Below are 20,452 nucleotides of genomic sequence, written 5' to 3'. Positions count from 1 at the left end.
CTAGTTTGTAGATATCCTCCCCCAGTCTCAGCACACCCACAAAACCACAGGAGCCCTCCTCTGCCCTTCTGCCTCATACAGTTCAAAGTTACTTATTAAAAACAAGGGCTCTTGACTTGCAGTAGCTTAGGGGTTATTTTTCAACCAGAGGGGAGCAGCTCATCAGACAGGTGGTAGCTGAATCACAACAGGCTGTACTTTGTTTGTGAAAGCTAGGATAAACACTTCCGACCCAAGCCAGCACACGGCCATTCAAAATCAGAAGCCCATCCAGTGTCTGATGCTCTTTTCTCCCAAAACCAGACTTCAAAATAAAAGAGCATAAACCTAAGAGAAGCAACAGGGAGGCAAATGTTGCTCAAAAGTAGGACGGTGTTTAACAGCAAGACACTTAAAACCAGCAGCAACCACCTGAGACACACTAAGCTTCTCGGATTAGATGCAGGTTTCTTGTTTTCTTAAGCTTAATACTTCCAAAGCCTCCTGTGTCCAGCAAGAAAGTCATGAGGATTGACAGAAATTAAAGGGTCTTCACAATGTAACCATCTTTCAGCACTTGATTGTAGGTTATTTAATAATTTATTAATTATGAACAGAACATAGCAGGATTATCTTGATTATGTTTTGAATTCAAAAGGCTCTTTCACATAAGCAATAGCAGGAAATTGCTCGTTGCCTGCTTAATTTAGTCTTTTAACTTCACAACTTAAAGGACTTTGGAATGTCCTCACCTCCCTCCCACACCACAGTCCTTCTGCTGGCTCCTGATTGATAAATGTGCAAAACACGTACCAAACATGGCAAAGCAGGACAGAAAACCTTTATCACTCCATACTGTGAAGCATATGGACCATAATTCAAGCACTTGCTTTCAAATGCTGAACTGATGTGTCCTACTAACTCAGCATTTATATCCAGTCACTTCTTTTCTTACTGAAATAGCTGTTTTCCTTCAAAGTGGGAAGTGGGTTAGATGCAGTACAGAAAGATCCACAGCCCCAGCCTGAAGCCCAGCAAAACAGTAACACACACAGAGCTCCAACCACAACAGTCCCCAACTGTACATTTTGGTTCTTTAAGCATATTATATTCTATTATATATAACTTGGAGTAAACCACATCTTAAAAAAAAGCCTACAAAAAAAGACCAGGTTAAAAAGAACCATCTTATCAAGAAGATGGGCAGGTAATTAGAAGATGGACAGCCCTTGGCAAGCTGGGCAATGACTGTACACAAAACACGCTGTAGAGAACCAAAAGGATATAGCAGAGATCTATAAGGCTTTCTACACTTTTATTCTTCTCCTGGTCCAGCACATCTTTTGATCTCATTAAGCTTCAAGGTCATGTCAGAACAGCCACAAATTCATCTCCAGTATGTGCAAAATTCAAAAACATTTACATAGACAGATAAAACTACAAAAGTAAAACCAAAACTAACAGCCAGGGTCACGGGTTAAAGTATTTCTCCAGAACCCAAGAGACAACAGTTTGGGTGTATTTGCAAACATATTCCAACCTTTTAAATCAAGGTACAGTTTGTTTCCACTGATAAAAAGGTTTCTATGTTGAAGAAAAATAAAAGAGGATTGTTCTTGTGAACATCACCTTTTTCCTTTCCACTACAGTCCCATTTGCTGACAGACTTGTTCACACAGTGACTTTCTGTCTCTCATCTCCCTCTCCCCCATGCTCACTCTTACAGCAAAAAAACCACTTTGACTCTCACCCTATCTTTGACAGCAAACTGACATGGATGTAAGTTACAATAACTCCGGTGTCAAAGATACCATCCTGAGTCACTAGGTAACAGTGGTGACAGCCAGACTCCAGTGAAAGCAGACATCTTTTCCATGACTTTGAAAAGCCACTGAATAACCCCTTCCAAGCAACCTTCCCTGCTTAATGAAGATCCAGGATAACTGCTTTGTCTACAACTGAAAATGCAGAGGAACTGTATTTGCCAAAAATCCTTTGGATGAAAAAAGAACAAAAAACAGCAAGACGTTTCTTAAAACAACAATTCCACAAAACTTGGATTTTCACATCTGAATTGAAACATTTTGTTTTGCAGGTACAGCATGTTTTTTTCTGTGGAATTTCTACCCAGACATGGCAGTGCTGACCCTGGAGAAGCAAGGGCAGAACCCAGTCCAATTCCAAGCCACGGCTCGGGTTATGCAGCCTCAGGTGTTTGGTTGGATGCAGGATGACAATAGGCTCAGGGAAGTTCTTAGAAAGTGATCCATGTTAAAACCAGAGGTCACAGCTGATCCTGAGTCTGCTTTGGAGATGGAGCTGTTGTCACAACCACAGTGGACACTGCTTTAGTTGAGCCAGAGACTGTTCCTTGCTGGAGATGGGAGGCTGGAACTGTTTGAATTCGCACCTGTGTGAAATGGAAAGAAATAACTCATCTCAAGAACAACCTGGTGACACAATGACTGCACCTGCACTGTGCTCTGGTGAAGTACCTGCTTCTGCTGCCAACAAAAACTCAGTGATTAGAACAACACCAAGCACCAAAACCACTGCCAGAACAGAATATATCATAAGAAGGTCATTCTACCCACTGCCCATGAGAGATGGTGACAGGAGATTTCCAGATTAGAGAGGAAGACCTGAAAAGTAGTTTGAATAAAAACCTGTATGTCAGCTGCTGTTACACATTTTCAGAAGAAGGACTTGGATCCATTGGATACCTCACTTCTACAGACTTGTTAATATCAGCTGTCGATGCAGATTAATGATTTGGAATTATGGAACACTAAATTTCCAGACAGAAAGATGGATATGCAAATCAGTTATGTGACTTCTTCAAGAAAAAGTGACCCACAAAAGCTAAAGTAAAAAGCACTACAAAGACTGCTGCATGTATAGAAAAATCCTGACAGGACCTTTGGTTTTACATTCATTGTACTGGCAGTGCTTCAAAAACATTTAAAAACTTTATTTGGATGGAGAGAACGTAAAGGTGATGACAGATTCCATGTGCTTAATGCAGACACTACAACCCCATGTATCCAGTGTAATGTCCTAATGGAGATGTTAAGTCATTAAAAAGCAAATAGAATGATCATTCCAGGTGCCCTTACCTGTGTGGCTTGGCCTTGCTGCTGCAGCTGCTGTAGCTGCTGTGCAGTCAGAAAACTCACAGGCTTGTTCCCAGCAATCAGTTTAGTCCCTGCTGGCATTGTAGTCAGAATGATATTTCTGCCTAATCCACTGATGCTAAGGAATAATAATTGTTGAAAGGTTAGTAAACAGCACAGCAGGCTCAATCTTTCCAACTCCAAACCATTCTTCAGTTGCTAGTAGATTATAGTTCTACCACATGTACTAACCATTTTAAGTAGTGGGTTTTTTTTTCCCCCCCATAGAACTGGCAAATACACTAGTGACAAGTTTATGTCAGTTTTTATAAATATGACAGAGAATTAATTTAGCACACAAATCACACCCATTAACTCTGGACCATGCACACACTGGGTTAGCCTGATCAGACCTGAACACTTCACAATGCAGAAAACGGCTGAGCACTTGAAATATTAACTAAGGGAGACACTATCAGAATTTATGGAAGAATAAACAAAAAGCCTTCAATATCTGAATGCCAGAAGAATTCTCACTAAGGCAGTTAACTTCTCTTGAATGGAGAGATAGCCTCAGATTACAGATATTTTTCAGTGTGTTAATTCTTGCTCAAACACACAGAACTAATTGAACAGCTGATTTCAAGGCATAGAATGTTTTTTCTTTGGTGTATTTGCTAGAAGCTGCATCTCAAAATAAATAACTAAAAATTACAATCTCATTGCAGACACCATATCCACGCAGTTTCTTGCAGCTGATGGACCTCTTAACAGACTGCAATCCTATTCCAGCCTCTGTCTGCCTGCTCCCCAGAAACCCACTGAACACAGACCTTCCTCAGCCAGTTTCTAAAGCAGAACTATGAGATGCAAAGCACTCACTTGGCGCCGATGTTGCCCTTGATGATGGGGGCAGTGACCACGCTCTTGCCCTTCACTGGTTGGCTGATCACTGACAGGGGTACTGTGATCCGTGCTGGAAGTTTGCCCTGGGGAATGGGAAGAACACATGAGGAGCCATGGAGAGCTCAGCAGAGAAACTGGTCGACAACATCTGCTTTGTGAGAGTCCTGTGAGCAGAAACCAGCAGCAGTTTTGCTGATGAAATTTGTGCTCCAGTTCAGGCTTCTTAAAATTCATGTCCCTCTCATTCACTACACAGCTGTCTGAACCCTGAAAATCCACATCATCTTTGCACCACAGGATCTATGATTTTTATCCTTAGGAAACAACCATAGTATCATTTAGCTTATGTAACCACAATACAGTTTATGGTGCCTTCAGATTAGGGTATTAAAACAGCATTCAAGGATGAAATCAGTAAAAAAGTTAATACAAGTAATAAGCACTTCTAGTTCTGAATGTTCTATGACACCATTCCAAGGGAAATTATTGCCAGGGTGTGGGGCAAGACACAGAGCTGCATGAGGCAGGACTTCAGATATGCAAAGTTTATTTCATTCACTTGCAAAAGGACATAAGGGAAGTATCTGACTTTTGGGGGGCATTTCGCTGCAATTTCAACACCATGAAATGAGTTGCAGACCCATACCCAGAATACATTGTGGCTTCCTCATCCTTGGAACTGTTCAAGGCCAAGTTGGATGAGGCTTGGAGCAACCTGATCTAGTGGAAGGTGTCCCTGCCCATGGCAGGGGATGGGACTGAATGAACTTTAACGTCCTTTACAACCTAAAATTTAGAACCTAAATACAACCATTGCATGACTGGCACATTAATGTGAGTCTTTGTGGATGCAAAGAGCAGTTTTCAGCCATAAAACATCAGTGTATTTGGCACTCCCCTTCTTTACCCACCCCCAGTGAGAGCTCAGCATTACTCACTGCCTGGGATGTAGATACCACTGTGGTGCTGACGGGCACCTGCCGCACAGCCGTGGCTCCTGTACCAATGGTGATGGGGGTTCCCGCAGTTCCTGAGGCCACGGCAACTGCTTTGGACACTGTGGCACTCATGGTGGGTAAGGAGGTGTGGCCTGTGCCAGCAATGCTCACCGCCGAGGACGAGGGCACCTGCTTAGCATGAGTGGCTACCGTGATGGTCTGCCCAGCTTTGGGGGGTATCACACCCAGCCCCTGCACAATTCTGATAGTGGCAGCTGGCTTGGCCTCCGTGGATGCCACCGTGGTTATGGCTTTGCTCTTCTGATCTGCCACAGTCATGCCCAGGGCAGGCATCAGGCGGAAAGCAGAACTTGTTGGCTCTGCAGTCTTTAAGTCAGGAGTCACTTTAACCACAGTGCCTCCGGCTGGGCTGGAAGAGGCAGGAGACACCGTGCTTGTCCTGGCTGGAGACTCAGCAGTCTGGACAGGGTTGGATGTCACGTGCAAAGTCGCAGAAATGCCTTTTCCACCAGCACTGCTTCCCGCAGCTGCTGTGAAGAGGTCCTGAGTCAGTTTGACAGTAGTGACTTGAGACTTGGCCAGGGTGGCCATCATATCTGGAGTGATGCGCAGCACTGTTTGTCCCTTTGCGTCCGTGGTGATGGAGGATGGGGGCAGGCGCAACACATCCTTCCCTTGGATCCGAAAATTGGTTGCTGTGAGTGGAATGCCACTTCCAGCCTGGGTCTTCACGCCGAGCTGTCCTGTAATAGCCACCTGGGAGAGATCAGAGAAATGGTTCTGTCAAACTGGGAAAAGGTCCAAGGCATACTCAAAGCAGAACTTCCCAACAGGATGATGTTTGCTCCCACTAGAATGCAAGTGGAATAAGACTAGCACTCAGTACACTACTGGAAATAGTTCTGGTTGTTAATCAGATGGCATTCCCAATCCCATCTGAAATAGGAAACACTTGCGGGGTTAGTTTCTTTTCCAAACAAAATGAAGGAGAGATCACAAAAGAACCTGCGCTAACACATCTTTCACCTGTACATGAAAACAGGGCTCAAACACACAAAACTAGCAACCGTGTCAGCCCGCACAGTCCATGAACACACACAGCATTACAGCTCTCAGATGTTTACATCTGCACAACAGACAACAATCAGGTTGTGGAGCCCAGTTCCAAGTCTCTCCCTCCCTCTCACCTGCTTGATGATGTTCTGGCCAGCCATGTTCTGAATGATAGTGGTGGAGGAGGTGCTGGCAGCAGAACTGCCTGGAGAGCTGGTCACTGGCTTCACAGCAGGGCTGGGCACTGCAGGCAGCCCCGTCACAGTGATACCTGCCTGGCTGGCCATGGAGCTTCCTGCTCTTGGCACCTGCACCGGGCTACTTTGAGCTTTTACAGGCAGAGTCATCACAGCCTACAGAAGAGAGGAGGAAGACTATGAGCAGACTACTACAGTAGGAACAGTCTAGTGATTCTTCTTTGTATTGTGTTAGCTTGAGGGTTCAGGGAAGTTCACGAGAATTCCCTTGCAAGGATTCCAACTGCTTGGAACTGTAGTGAGGTGGATGTCAGTCTCTTTTTCCAGGTAACAAATGACAAGACAAGAAGAATTGGCCTAGGGTTGCACCAGGGAGGTTAAGTTGGATATTAGGAAATTCCTTTTCACAGAAAGGGTGGTAAAGCATTGTAACAGACTGCCCAGGGCAGTGGTGGAGTCACCATCCCTGGAAGCATTCAAAAAAATGTGTGGATGATGCACTTAAGGATTTGGTTTAGTAGTGAACATGGCAGTGTTGCTGCTGTGTTCATGGCTGGACTTGATGATCTTGACAGTGTTTTCTAAGCTTAACGATTCTGTGATTCTAAGTTCTTTGGACTTTTTATGTAATGCACAATTTAATGATGCCAGGTAAATATGTGAAAAACAGAGCACTGAACAGCATTGCACATGTAAAACTGTTTCTGTGCTCTTGACTGCAGTTAGTGCATGCTTCAAATGAGCACAGAATGCCTGCGCATCACACAAAAACACTGCAAGTCAGATCAGATGTCAGATACTCTACCTCTTCCAACTCACCTGAGGGAGCACTTTGGTTTGTGTGGCTGTAGCTGGAACACGGATTTGAGGCACTGACGTGGGCTGCTGCTGCTGCTGCTGCTGCTGCTGGGTGACCACTGGGGTTTGCTGGGACATAGTTGGGAGGCTGGACTGGGCAGTGACCACACGGACCTGTGGCAGGCCTGAGGAGCTGCTGTGACTGACCACACATGGGGTGGGTGCTGGCCCTGGTGGTGCCTGTGAGCTCTGAGCTGGGGACAGCAACGTCCCCAGCTGGGGCATGGTGGGAGAAGACACCAGGAGAACGCTATGGAAAGACAGAGCCAATAGGTCAGCAAAGATGTAGGAAATTCACACAATCAGAGAATCACTGAGGTTGCAAAAGACCTCTGAGATCATCGAGTCCAACCTGTGACTGATCCCCACCTTGTCATCCAGCCCAGAACACTGAGTGCCATGTCCACTTGTTCCTTGGTCTCCTCCAGGGATGCAGACTCTACCACCTCCCTGGGCAACCTCTTTCAATGTCTAATTATGCTTTGTGAAGAAATTCCTCCTGATGCCCAACCTGAACTTCCCCTGGCACAGCTTGAGACTATGCCCTCTTACCATGCTGCTGTTTCCTGGGTGAAGAGTCCAACTCTCAGCAGCCTCCAACCCCCTTTCAGGGAGTTGCAGAGAGTGGTATGGTCACCCCTGAGCCTCCTCTTCTCCAGGCTAAATAATCCCAACTCCCTCACTAGTGAATTATACAAATTATTGAAAAACAGCCAGCAGCATTCCCAAGTCACATAGGGGACAGGAGCAGTACCTCTGGCTGGGTTTTGCTGGCTCTGACCCAGCACCAGATACACTCTTGCTGACTGCAGACACCGGTGGGGGTGAGATGGGTGTTGCTGGCAATGCAGGGGCAGTTGGTGTCACAGGAGTCACAGGAGTTGGTGGCATGCTGGAGTCACTGAGGCTCAGCTGACTAGGATCTGCTGTGCTGGTGGGGAGGGCTTTCACAGTACCCTCCTTACTAGTCGACTTCTACAAAGAAACCACATTCAGCATCACAAAATCTGGGGTTAATTGCTGCACCTTACAGTAGGCTGAGCACTGCAGCCTGAGTTCTATATGGTGGTGAATGATGCTCTGCTGTTAAATCCTGAAATCCAACATGACTGACTGTCTGCCTTTCCCCAGCTGCAACCCTGGACGAACTGGTGTGTTTGTTTGCTCTTGCTCTCAAGGAAAAGTGCACCTCAGTTGTGACAAACGTTCAGAACATGCAGATTTCCACCCTGGTTAATGTGCCAATAGACAAGTACTTCAGAAATATTTAATTTCAGACATCCAAACCCTGAGGGCTTCAGCAGAGCAAGGGGGAGAACAGATGTGTTCCACACACTCTGTTACAAATTAACCTCAAAACTAGATCTGAAAGACCATCCCTTTGATAGGGAGCACAAATGAGAGGATAATAGTGGAAGCTGTGCACTGACATTCATATACATCATGAATTACTAACTCAAACATGGTAATTTTCATCACCTGCTATGGATGCAGAATTTATGGATTAAATTAAGACTAATTTCCTTCTCAATCCCAAAACCAGCTGTGCAACCCTGAGCAAAGAAATCTACCATTTTAGCTGGAGGTTTTGGCTTCTGAAGAGCTTTCTTGGCCTTTGCTGCAGCAGCTTGAGCATGATGGATCCGTTCTGCAAGGACGAATTAATGGTTAGAGCTCCTGAACACAAGCAGACAGATTTAAGGAAGAGGCTAAGTAAGAGGTGCAGATTCTTCTTCAGACAAGGAATTAAGCACACAGTCATGTAACGGTGCAAAGAAAAACATCTAGAAAATTAGCCAAAAAGGTTGAAAATAAGACACATAAAAACATATCTGCACATGGGATGGTATTTTTCCAACAAATGCTTCAAAGTGACACACTGCTCTCTAAAACTGGGTTTAAGTGCTGAAGGACTAACATAAGCAATTTGACTAGGGAAAAAAGCTAGACTGACAAATCAGTGTTCATTATCCATCTTTAAAAACATTTTTAATTCTTAAGATCACCAACTCAGGCTTACCAAACTCTTCCTCGCTCCTGTCCCGGTGTAGGTAGATCCACAACTTCCGCCCAATATCGTATTTCACACAGGGATCTTTCTCATAATGCAATCGGTCCAGAGCACCACTAACAACAGTGTTAACCTGAAGTTCAGAATTCACAGATTATAAGATATCCTTTGCTGGACTAGCTAAAACTGATGAATAGCAACATGATCCTATTTGGTATAAAACCTGAGTAAGCTGCGAGCAATCTCCACCTGAGGGAGAAGTGACTGGGGGCAGATATTGCATCACAGGATGGTGTTTGCCACCTTGGGTTACATGGAGCTTCCACCAAATCTCTGAAAATTGACTGCTCCTCAATCTAAAATGTGAGCAGCTCCATGACAGTGTTAACGCTATGGCTTTTCTAGCTGGTTTTCATCATCCAAAGTTGGTGCAGATTTGCAGCAGCTCATCATAGTAGTACACAGCTCCCTTTTGCTCATCACAGCAGCATAAAAACTATTGGGCCTTTGCCACTGAATACTGCCTGGCACCATGCAGTGTATTTTTATGAGAATCTGAGGCCAGACAAGACATCCAACTTACCTGAGCACTTGTAACATCTGGAGCTAGGAACTGGGAATCTTTGAGCAGCTCACAGATTTCAGCTCGAGTTCCCTCTCCATTAGGAAGGCGAGCAGCAGCATCACGAACTGAAACAAAAAAACCAGAGCTTAAACTTCCAGCTGTAACTGGACAGCAGTACTCAGGTACTCCATCAGATAAATTTTGGGACTGCTCTATTACCCTTGCTCTCACAGTCTCTACTTGCTTACTAAAATCTAGCCCCAAAAATCCCTCAAAAGTACAAGGAGAGATTATAAAGGATCATTTTAAAGTACATCAACTGTGCCAACTTTGTGCTAATAGTGATGAACTTGGGTACCAGCATTCAACCCCAATGTAGATTCCTGAAATCATTGTTTTAGGGGTCAGAGGAATGTTCTTCTTCTTTACAGAAGTTTTTCTGGCCATGACCTTACCAAGAGATAAAATGGTGACATATGCTGGTCTGTCTGAGCGCAGGAGAGAATGTTCCCGGGCTTTGTTTAAGGAGGTTTCCTTGTCAAACACTCCCTTCACAGGACCAACAACTGACTCAAAGCCATGCATCCGGAAGGTGAAGGCTTTGTGGGGCTGGCTGTAACGGTAACGCTCCTGGAGGTGAACACAAGAGCACTGACTTTACCAGGAAATATACACCAAAGCCTCATGTCATATTACCAAGTAAGTTGTTATCATTCTCTAGAGAAAGCCTTTTTAAACTAAAGGCTCAAATACTGCTATATAGACTTATTTTAGATCAAGAAAATCACAAACCATTTCATGCAAAGTACAATGCTCCACCTAAGCAAGTTGTGCAAGTGCAACGCATTCACTGTCAAGCAGCTGCACAGACTAGAGAGGTGCCAGAAGTACAAGAGATACACCTTCTGTCCCCTTCCCCTTCCTTCCTTTTATCTGGCTAAAGAGAGATTTCCAAAATTTAACTTATAAATTCTGTCCTGTAGACAGCACTTGGAGAGAAGGGAGAAGAATCCCTGTCATGTGTTTGCCCTCTAATTCCCACTTGCATCTACTACAGATAAGATAACTAAGTGGATGGTTGCACTTACTGACACTTATTTTTTGCTTGCACACATACATGGCCAAAAAAAAAGAGGTAAGTGGGGGATGGTGGGGGATGGCAAAGGAGACAGAGGGGTTGGCACAACCAACTGACACTATCAATTCCATTAATTTTATCCAATTAATTTTTACCAAATTAATTTTACCCACCGAAATACCCACTGGAAATACTGATGGTTTTGAAACAAGGCTATGTCATTAGCAAGTTTTATGCAAGGCCAAGATACTGACTTCAAGGCAGACGCAACATATCAATTCTTCACATTAACTACATTTGTGTACAGTATAAAACAGCGGTCCTACACAAATTCTCATGATTTAGTGGCCAACTGTTTTAACAAGTGCCTTTAAAATAAAGAGTCTCTTCTTACTTGCTCTTGAAACACCCGTTTCTCCTCTCCAGTGCTAGGCCGGACTACATAGTCAGTCCTTCTGAAACAAAGGCACCATCAGTTCTGAGCACAAGAAGCCCACAACAGTCCCAAATGATAAAACCCTTTATCCTTCTGCAAATTCTTCGGAACAAATCCTGAAAATATTTATGGCAACAAAAGCAAGCCCTGCAGAAATCTTAAAGTATGCTATGTGCAGTACCTGAAGGCAAGCAAGGACTATAAATTATCTCATTAGTAAAACCTAAGCTAGACTGCAGCTTTGTTCTGATAATATACGTGAATTTGGATAAAATCAGTTGATTTCATGAAGTCCAGTTACTGCATTTATAAAATCAAACTATCAAATTTTCTCCTGCCCCATGATGTAAAATTGTTTTATTTTAAGATCCAGAGGCACAAGGCCCAAATCCCAAGATTCAGCAGCACTACAAAGGCTTTCAAGCAGTGTTGCACACTTACACTCTGGGCAGTGGCATGGCATCTGAGCTGTCTTCATTTTCCTATTGAGAAAGAAATGTCAGTGTTGGGTAGAACTCAGTCAGGTTTCATGCTCCTAGAAGGTGGTTTTTGTCTCACTCACTTTGAAAAAAGTCTGGTCTTTGGTCTCCAACCAGAGATGAAACAGTGCTGACAGTTCCTTCTCATGATCTTGGTAACTACCTAGTAAGAAATAATGAAAATGTAAAAATAGAACTTTTGTAATTGTTAGGAAGCCAGATGCTTGTAACTCCCAGTCCTCTCCTGTTCCCTTCTCTCCTCCATGCATAACCAGTCACAGATGTTCAAACTGCAATATTTGAACACCTCCAGGCTTAGGAAATGCTAAATCCCAGTGATTCCCAGGAAATGCTAAATCCCCAGTGATTTTGGTGGTACAAAAAAGATGGTGCTTCAACTCCTAGCACAGAAGGCAAGATGCTGTTTGGGACACAGTCCCCTGTTCCCACTCTCCAAAGTAATCCCAGTTACTGAATCCATGAGCAGAAACACTGGCCTACATAACCTCCACCATAAACTGCAAGAGGGATCAGAGGAAAAGCTTCCTGACTCCAAATCTCTGCCAGTTTAAGCCTGCAAATGTGATCACTAGAACCACCATAGTAAAGCATGAAAAATTCTGTGTAGTAACTAAAGGAATGAACATAAACACAGAACATCTGTAATTTAATCAGTATGAGCCTAAGCACACTGATCATTAAGTTGCTCTTTGGTTCCCAATTTTAAAAATGAGAATAGTATCAGTTTGCTCTTCAGAGAAGCTTAATTCCTTTGCAGTTGTGATAATTACTAATTACTCTGAATCATCAGAAGGTATGCTCTACAGAAGGGAAAATAGGAAAGTGTTCAGACAAATTTGAAGGCTGACAAACATAGTTAAGTCAGCAACAGAAAGAAATACAGCCCAGTGCCTTTGTTCATTTATGTTCTGTCTGCTGCTGATACTGACGTCTCAACACCTCAAATCCAAAACATGTATTAGCTCAGCTAAAAGAAAAGAAAATGCCTAACCATGGAATTAACAGCTCTGTTTGTGTTTCTCTCCAGGCTGCAGAAAGACAAAAAGTAAAGTCCTGGAGAAAACAACAAACCTTTACTATAGTACATATCATAGAAGAACACAAGGTACTCACCAAGCAATTTCCACTGCTGAGTTTTCTCCTTGAATTCAACAAAAGGTGAGAAGCTGGAAGGAGCATCTACAATGACAAATGTACATGTCAGGGACATTATACCATTATCCAACCTCAAAATCATACTGTGGTTATGTCAAGTTAAAGACTCACACTGACAGACAGAGCATTTTAAATTATTATGTAAGTGCATCTCTAAAATTATCCTTGCCCTTGGGAAGGGGATAGGATCCCTTTATCACCTTGGGAAGGTGAGCATCTCAAGAGTATAAGGGCAAGCACAAAGAAAGAACAGAACAGGATAATGAGTCTTCCAACAACAGGCTGTCAGCTAAGAGCCTCTTCCTGCTGTTCACCATGTTCAGACCCATTATTTAGTGCACTGGGATGAGAAAATGCCAGCTGAGCACTTTATCTTCAAGCTGAAGAGGAAAAAGAAATATGAGGCCCCAGGGACTGTTATTGTACAGTGAAAATTCATGGACTCATGGGAAGAGAACTTGAGATTTACAGTATTCACCAGCATTATGGACAATATGCTGCAAGGCCACCACAAGGCCACCACTCTGTCTCTACCTTTAAAACTTCTCACTAAGCAAATCAGAACCACAGAATAATTCAGTTTGAAAGGAATGGCTGAAACTCAGCTGGCCCAAGCCCAAGATGGGTCAACCTCATGTTTCAGTGGATTGCTCAGGGCATCATCTAGTTTGATTTTTATTATCTGCAAACCCAACTACAACTTAACACTGTGGGGGAAGAGACTAATTCTTTCCTGCTTCAAATATCCTGCCTGAAGCCATGATCAGAACATGAGAAACTGTCTAGAGACAATTTCACAGACATTTTCACATACTTGGGAATCATGCTGGGTCTTATGTACTATCCACATGCAAAACAAGTCGACCACAACCAAGGCATGTCAACCAAACAGCCTATCACAGAAATACTGCAAGCAATGCAAGGATTTCTTGTAGTGGTGAATGAGAAGTTGATTTGAGCTATACTGCAAACCAGACTAACTAGAACAGAGAAAAAGCACAATTAGTATTTTTAACATCTCTTCTTACCTCTGCTATCGCCTGCCAAATACTGCAAGGCAGGTAAAACCAATTCAGACCAATTAGGGGCAAAGGAGAACCAGTTATTGAGTGCACTGGCATGAGAAGATTGCCAATCGAGAACTTTATCTTCAAGCTGAAAAGGAAAGATAATTATTTTATTAATGATCTCACAAGTTTAAACTATGACTGTCTTCACAGAAAACAAACCAGCTGAACACATGCAGGGGACAAAAAGGTTTTTATGTACGTGAAATAATCACCTGACTTTTTCAAGTAAGACAGCGCCAAAGAAGGGGAAAATACTTCCCGATCCCTGCCCTTAATATAGAAAATATATCTAACCATGTTCTACGGAATGGGTATGGAAAAACTCACAGATTCAACTGATTAAACTCATGAAACATGTTAAAACCAGAAAGTGGTAGCACTCCCACAGGGTTTAATTTCTTTAATATGTAATCTAAATCTTATTATAATTTACAGCAAAGTAAGTCTGGAGAAAAGTCACTATTACAAAGCTGTAAGCTCCTCTATTCTTTGCTTCCTGCAAAGATTCTTAGTAAGTGGGTGGTTCCTTACCACAGAGAGAATAGCAGGTCCTTCCAGAAACAGTATCTCCAAAAGAAGGAAAAAGAAGCTGGATGATATTTCATTTACTTCAAGGCATGGCTTCATATCTTCAAGAGGTCTTCAAAAGAAAGAGAACGCAGAGTAAATCCTCTGAGTAAATATTCACCTCCATATACAAAGATGAACACCACGTATTTCACCCATCCCAATCTGCATGAAAACGCAGCCTGCAACAGTCCCACAAAAATGTGAGCTGAAACATGTTGCTTTTTCCATCCACGTTAGGTGTTCAGGGCCCTCTGGAACACTTACTCCTCTTTGACAGATGACAGAGGGAGTGGGGAAAAATCCTGAGACATTGATGGGAGTCCATCTGCATTGCCAAGAGAGTCAGCCAAATCTTCCACCTCAGATTTAATAATCTTTGGCTTCTTTTTTTTCTTATCTTCCTTGTCCTTCACCTTTTTCTTGAGGGTTGCGAGGTCAAATAAGGCTTCAGATATGATAGAAGTTAAGAAGAATACTTAGCTTCTTACTATACCTTAATGAAAGTCATAAACTATTTAAGTATGTATCTAGAAATGTATGTTGTGTGCACTCTTTCACACATCAACCATTCCACCTTTCCAGCTGCTGTCATAAATCTTCACTTTTCCCCTCAACAGAAAACCTCTAGTTTTTAAATCAACATATATGAAATAAAAAAGCAAAGGATCCACTGACTTGCTAAGGAACCTTTCCTGCCAGCATTCACTCGAGTCATGATGTCCTCAAGGGTCAGGTCTGTCGTGACAAGATCCGGGTGATCCTACACAGGAAAATAGTACAGAAATTAAACTGAGAAAGGACAAAGTCTTAAGACAGCCATAAAGTGAAGAAGTACCCAAGTACAAAAATGCACCAAACTCAACCAGGATCAGCTTACTAAATTATTTACTGCAATAAAAGTTGGGAAGTCTTCTAACCCCGAAAACCAAAACTTTGTCCCTCCAAAACACATAACACATAAAATTATAAAATCCTTCTATCGAGGTGAACATGGCCAGAAGCTGCATCTATACACTGACAATGGAACCCAGGTTACAACAACGAGCTAATGGGTAGGTGCACACAAAAAATAGCAATCATTTCATCACCCAGAAGTACCCTGATCTTTATGGCTAGGAGATAAAAATATCCAAGTTAAAATGTAGTCCCACCCCCCAAGACTTTTTGACATCTTACAGGCTGACGTTTTCGTTTCTCGTGGTGCTTCTTCAACATCATCTTTAAATCACTTTCTCCAAGTTCTATCTTGTCTGCAATGAAAATAATTATTTGCAGTTTTCCTCTATTGTTACCTTCGACACTTCTTAGAATGCCATTTTCTATCCATTTACACTTCCAGCAATCTCCAAATTTCAGTAACAAATTTCTCCATATATGAATTTCCTTCATTCATCCATTCATTTCAGTGCTTCATTCAGTCATCAGACTTCACTGCTGATGCAAGCATGGAAAAGAAGCCAGAACCAGCTTGAACAGTTTGAAAAATTTATTACAGTCACTATAGGAGGAATTCTCAAGTATTTTGAACTGGACTATGCTAATGCTTCAACATCTAAAATATAACAGAGGAATCAGTAATATTACAGAAACTATGATTCTTGTGTTCAAATACTGGCCTTGCAAGAAGAAAAAGATTCTTCTGCAGAATCTTTTTCACAGAAGAAAAACTGGGAAAAGAGTCAACTATTTTGATGACTGCAAAAATGAAGCATCACATGATTTCCCATCAAGCAATAGATTTTAAAGATGATTTCCTGCAAGGTCTCAAGGTAATTCTCTCCCCTCTAGCCATACTGACCCCCTTTGTTTGGTTCTCACCTGCAGTTTTCATGTCCAAGGTTGACAACGTGGGGATCACTCTCAGGGGAACTGGTGGACTTGAACAACGTGCTGGAGAGCGTGGAGGCCAAGAGATTAGATCTAAAACAGAGGTATAAATTTACTTTTGCAAGATCCGACACCAATCCGCTGAACTATTACCATGTGTTCATTAGATCTCAGCCAGCGGAAGTAGAGCCCAGAATCAAAAATGTGTCTTTTTCCATTCACACCTGGAGTGTTCAGTTCAGCCCAGGGCATTACCTTCCTCATCAGAAGACAAGGCAGTGTCTCCACACTCCTCTTTCACTTCCCTCAGGATCTTCAAGTAGCGCCGATGTGTCCGTCTGTCTCGTTCTTCCGAGTCGTATGTTGGTGGGAAGTGCTTTCTCCTCAGGGTCATGTCAGGGCCTCCTTTCCTGGCTAATTCCAGCAAGTGCTGAAAGGAAAGATTCGTGTGACATTAGCTATGTCAGCTACAGTGCTGTAAGCCAGGACAGGTAAGCCCAGCTCAGATAACTTCCAGCAAGGTTACCATGAGGTGCCATCAGCGCCTCAGATCTGTACAAGGGGAACCTTAGGAAGAATCAGTATCTGCCACACACAGGATTTTAAACCTAGCATTTTAGATCATTGTTTAAAGGGGAGAAAAAAAACCAGGTGAAATTTCTACACCTTCTCCTCCACACGTAACACTATGTGTCATTTTATGTGAACTGTTGAGAAGAACTTAAATCATTGGTGTGAGGTGTAGTTTCCACACAAGTATGTAACAATGTAACCTTTGAAAAAAACATTTTACTTCTCATGGCTACAGAGGAAATAACTTCCTATGTATTCCATATTGTTGCCCAATTAAGTTGTGGATGCCCCATCTTTGGAAGTGTTCAAGGCCAGGAGCAACCTGGTCTAATGAAAGGTGTCCTTGCCCATGGCAGGGGATTAGAATGAGAGGAGCTTTAAGGTTTCTTCCAACCCAAATCATTCTGGGATTCTCTATTTTCCACAACATTGTAGGCCATTTTATAAAGACACATTTTCTTCTTCATCCCTACATACCAAATGTTTCAATGTCTAAGTGTAATGAAAATAAATGAGCAATAAACACATTTCAGCTGGCAAAAAATTTGCTCACAGAAGTATCCACAGAGGAAGACTTTACCAGGGATTTGCAGGAATGAGAATCACAGGTTTGGACCCACATATTTTCTAACTGTAGTTAGTTCAGAAATGGTAAACAAACAAAGGTAGAATGACTTGTTAAGAAAATAATAAGTTGCAAAGGTGCAAATGCAGGAAGTGGGAACAAGGTGGGCATGAAAAGAAGACAGGTCACACAAGTGAGAGCTATGAGAGTTACACAGCCTGAAATATAGCAACGAGTCTATCTGGCCCACTGGAAAATCCAGAAGCATTACTCCTTCAGTTCATCAGAGGAAAGACCTCAGAGAACTGTGACTGCACCAAGACACTTTTAATAAAGACAGGTTATTCATCCCAGAGCACACTCACATTGCGGGAAGCCAGGATCTGCTTGAGCAGCCGGTAGAAGTACTGCTGCTGGGCACTCAGGTAGCGCTTGTACTGCGACTTGTAACAGAGCTGCCGGTACTTCACCACCTCGGGATTGAAGTGTCCATCTGTAACAAAGACAAAACACACACTGGGTTTTCAACTGCTACCTGAGATCTTGCCCCAAACCCGCAGGGAAGCTCACGAGGCTGACTGACCCCGGAAGAGTTTCTGGGCGATGTGCAGCGGGTTCCCAAACCGAAAGTTCTCCCCATTGAACAGCGCTGAGATGAGTTTGTTCTGATGCTCTCGGTTGTTCTCAGGGAAGTGAGGCAGAAATTTTTTTAGGTGCTCTTGCTGCTCATCTGTCAGGACCTCCTGCCATGTTGACAAGCTGACAACCTCAAAGAAGATCTCAGGCTAAAGAAAGCAAGAAACAACAGTGAAGAAAATGCAGCCACGTTTTTGACAATTTTCTAGCCCTTGATGCTTTTTAAGTGACACCAGTCATGAGACACTGTTTTATAAGATACAGGAAACAATAGAGCATAAAAATGAAAGGTCAAGAAATTGATACTACTAACAAGAAAACAAATTCAAAGCTTGCAACAATCTTCTTAATGGCAATTTAAAAATAATAAGAATGTAACAGAATTGATTTAAAAGATATTGTCCCGAGATAAATCAAACACTCGACACTTTTCCCAAGGCAGTCAAAAACACCCCTCCTTTCCAGTTTGCTCCATAAGCCCCAAAAAAAGGAGTTAAACACATTGTTTATATAGAGGCTATGATAAGGTAAAGTGTCTCAGCACTACTCACATCCTCCAGGAGGTCCTCAGGCAGACTGACCCGGGTGGTGCCCAGCATGCAGTCCTCCATAATCCGTGTGCAACTGCCCTCCAGCTCCAGGGGGTCTGTGAGCATGTGATCCAGGGAATCCATCCTCAAGCCCTCCTGCTCCTGGAAAACGACAGCAAAACCCTCAAAAAACAAAAATCCCAAACCCAGATACATCCATCCTGATGTGAGGAATGATGGAGGACCAACCTTTGATGGGTGATTGTTTAAATGGTAGCTATGGAGCGGGCCTTCAATATCTCTGTGTGTATATATATATGTGTGTGTGTGTATGTATGTATACACACATATACATATGTATACATATCAAACCCATACATACAAACACAATGGAGAAGCATTGTCATGCCAATGGAGAAGTGCTTTTTCAGACAGGTAGATTGGGAAGTACAGCTGACCCATCACACTTTCCTTCCCACCAGCAGGAACCCTTTTCAACACTGTTAAACACCAGGACAGACTACATTTAAATCCAAAAGGCGGTTTTAGGGTGCAGAAGCGAAGGTCAGGTCTAAGGCGGGGTTTGCCTCAGGTTGAAGGTGTGACAGGGCCAGGAGACCCGTCCCCTCCGGCACGACACAGCCGGACCGCTCTGAGATGCGAAGAAACGCACAAAACACGCGAAATAAAGAAAAGGGGAATAAAAACACGCAATGAAACGGGTGGGACAGCGAAGAAAACAGGAAAACAGGTTTATTTCATACCCCTCACGCGGCCCGGCTGAAGGCGGAAGGCGGCGGCGCTGCCGCGCCTGCGCAAACGCCCCGCCCCGCCGAACTGCGCATGCGTACGGCCCCGGAGTCACGACAGGCCGCGACAGTGCAGTGGCCTACCAGAGGACAAGTGTGGAAGTTCCCCTGAAAATACGGTAGTTGTGGAATGCTGAAGGCACCTATCAGTGGCAGATTTATACGGCTTGACTGCAGTCCTGTGCAGTGGATTAGTCATTGAGATGCTGTGGTAATATTACAATGAAGTGTTGAAAGGCTGAATATTTTGAATTTTAATGCAAATTTTCATACAGCAAACAGAGGTTCTTACTGTCTCTCCGCGCCTTTACCCACTGCCAGCCCCCTCCAAGGACGCACATTAACAATTTCCAGAATAACACTCATTTAATAAAATCTCGACGGAGTAAGGTGCAGGATTGCAGGTAAGGCAGTGTACTCACAAACTCTAATCTGTGCCACAACTTGGCACAATTAGCAACGAGAAATCAGAGTGCAGGTCTTACCCAATGAGCAAAAGACAGATTCAGTGCAGAACTTATGATGGACTCTTCCCTAACTTCTCCCTGTTTTTGTTCTTTCTTTACATTTAGGTGGACCTTGAGTGACTCTTAGTGAGTGATTGGAGTGGATATGTCAGGATAGTACCTGAAATCACCCTGGGATGGGGACAGGAGTTGCTCCTAGAGGGATTTTGTCATGGTTTGCTGATTCAACGGACATCATTCTCACCTCCCTCAGTTTTCAGATGCTGTGCAGCTGATCAGCTAGAAAGAACTTATAAACTTTACCTTTAAATTTAAAAATAGTTTTTAAAATTCCATATTTTGCAAGGGTTTCAACAGAGACACAGGGGCTCCACGCCAGTCCACTCTTCACTTATCCTCCCTTGGACTGTGTTGTGGGAGGTTGGAAATTCTGTGATCCATCCAGAGAGCAGCAAATGTATATTCCCCTGTAACTGCTATACTGTTATCATCCCATCTATCCACGCTCCACCTCACTCACCCTCCACTGAACACCTTAGCCCAATGAACAGATTGGTCATCGCGAGTGATTTAAAAAAAAAAAAGAGAAACATTT

The 20,452-nt window shown here is 43.2% G+C and overlaps 1 protein-coding gene across 2 annotated transcripts; it reads right to left on the bottom strand.

The window, feature by feature from the left end:
• Positions 1-1,277: 1,277 nt before the first annotated feature.
• On the bottom strand, positions 1,278-19,402 carry NFRKB (nuclear factor related to kappaB binding protein). Of its 2 annotated transcripts, none has more exons than XM_054292877.1 (26): positions 19,346-19,402; positions 18,603-18,743; positions 17,999-18,200; positions 17,781-17,908; positions 16,533-16,707; positions 16,269-16,370; positions 15,627-15,700; positions 15,126-15,210; positions 14,715-14,895; positions 14,412-14,520; positions 13,839-13,965; positions 12,769-12,834; positions 11,718-11,797; positions 11,597-11,637; positions 11,114-11,174; positions 10,097-10,271; positions 9,660-9,766; positions 9,086-9,209; positions 8,637-8,713; positions 7,820-8,040; positions 7,027-7,315; positions 6,145-6,363; positions 4,937-5,713; positions 3,975-4,081; positions 3,096-3,231; positions 1,278-2,389 (listed from the first exon to the last, which is right to left on the bottom strand). In XM_054292877.1, the coding sequence occupies exons 2-26, from the start codon at positions 18,723-18,725 to the stop codon at positions 2,264-2,266; spliced, it is 3,912 nt and encodes a 1,303-aa protein (XP_054148852.1). In that variant the 5' UTR covers positions 18,726-18,743; positions 19,346-19,402; the 3' UTR covers positions 1,278-2,263. The 2 variants fall into 2 exon arrangements, with proteins under 2 accessions (XP_054148852.1, XP_054148853.1); XM_054292878.1 differs by lacking the exon at positions 19,346-19,402 and adding an exon at positions 18,831-18,849.
• Between the last annotated feature and the right edge of the window lie 1,050 nt (positions 19,403-20,452).

The sequence above is a fragment of the Melozone crissalis genome, unplaced genomic scaffold, assembly GCF_028551555.1.
Source record: "Melozone crissalis strain CALT ecotype California unplaced genomic scaffold, PUWL_Pcris_2 ptg000120l_1, whole genome shotgun sequence".
Taxonomy (NCBI): Eukaryota; Metazoa; Chordata; class Aves; order Passeriformes; family Passerellidae; genus Melozone; species Melozone crissalis.
The sequence above is the reverse complement of the archived record's forward strand: the minus strand, read 5'-3'. Positions and strand labels throughout refer to the sequence as shown.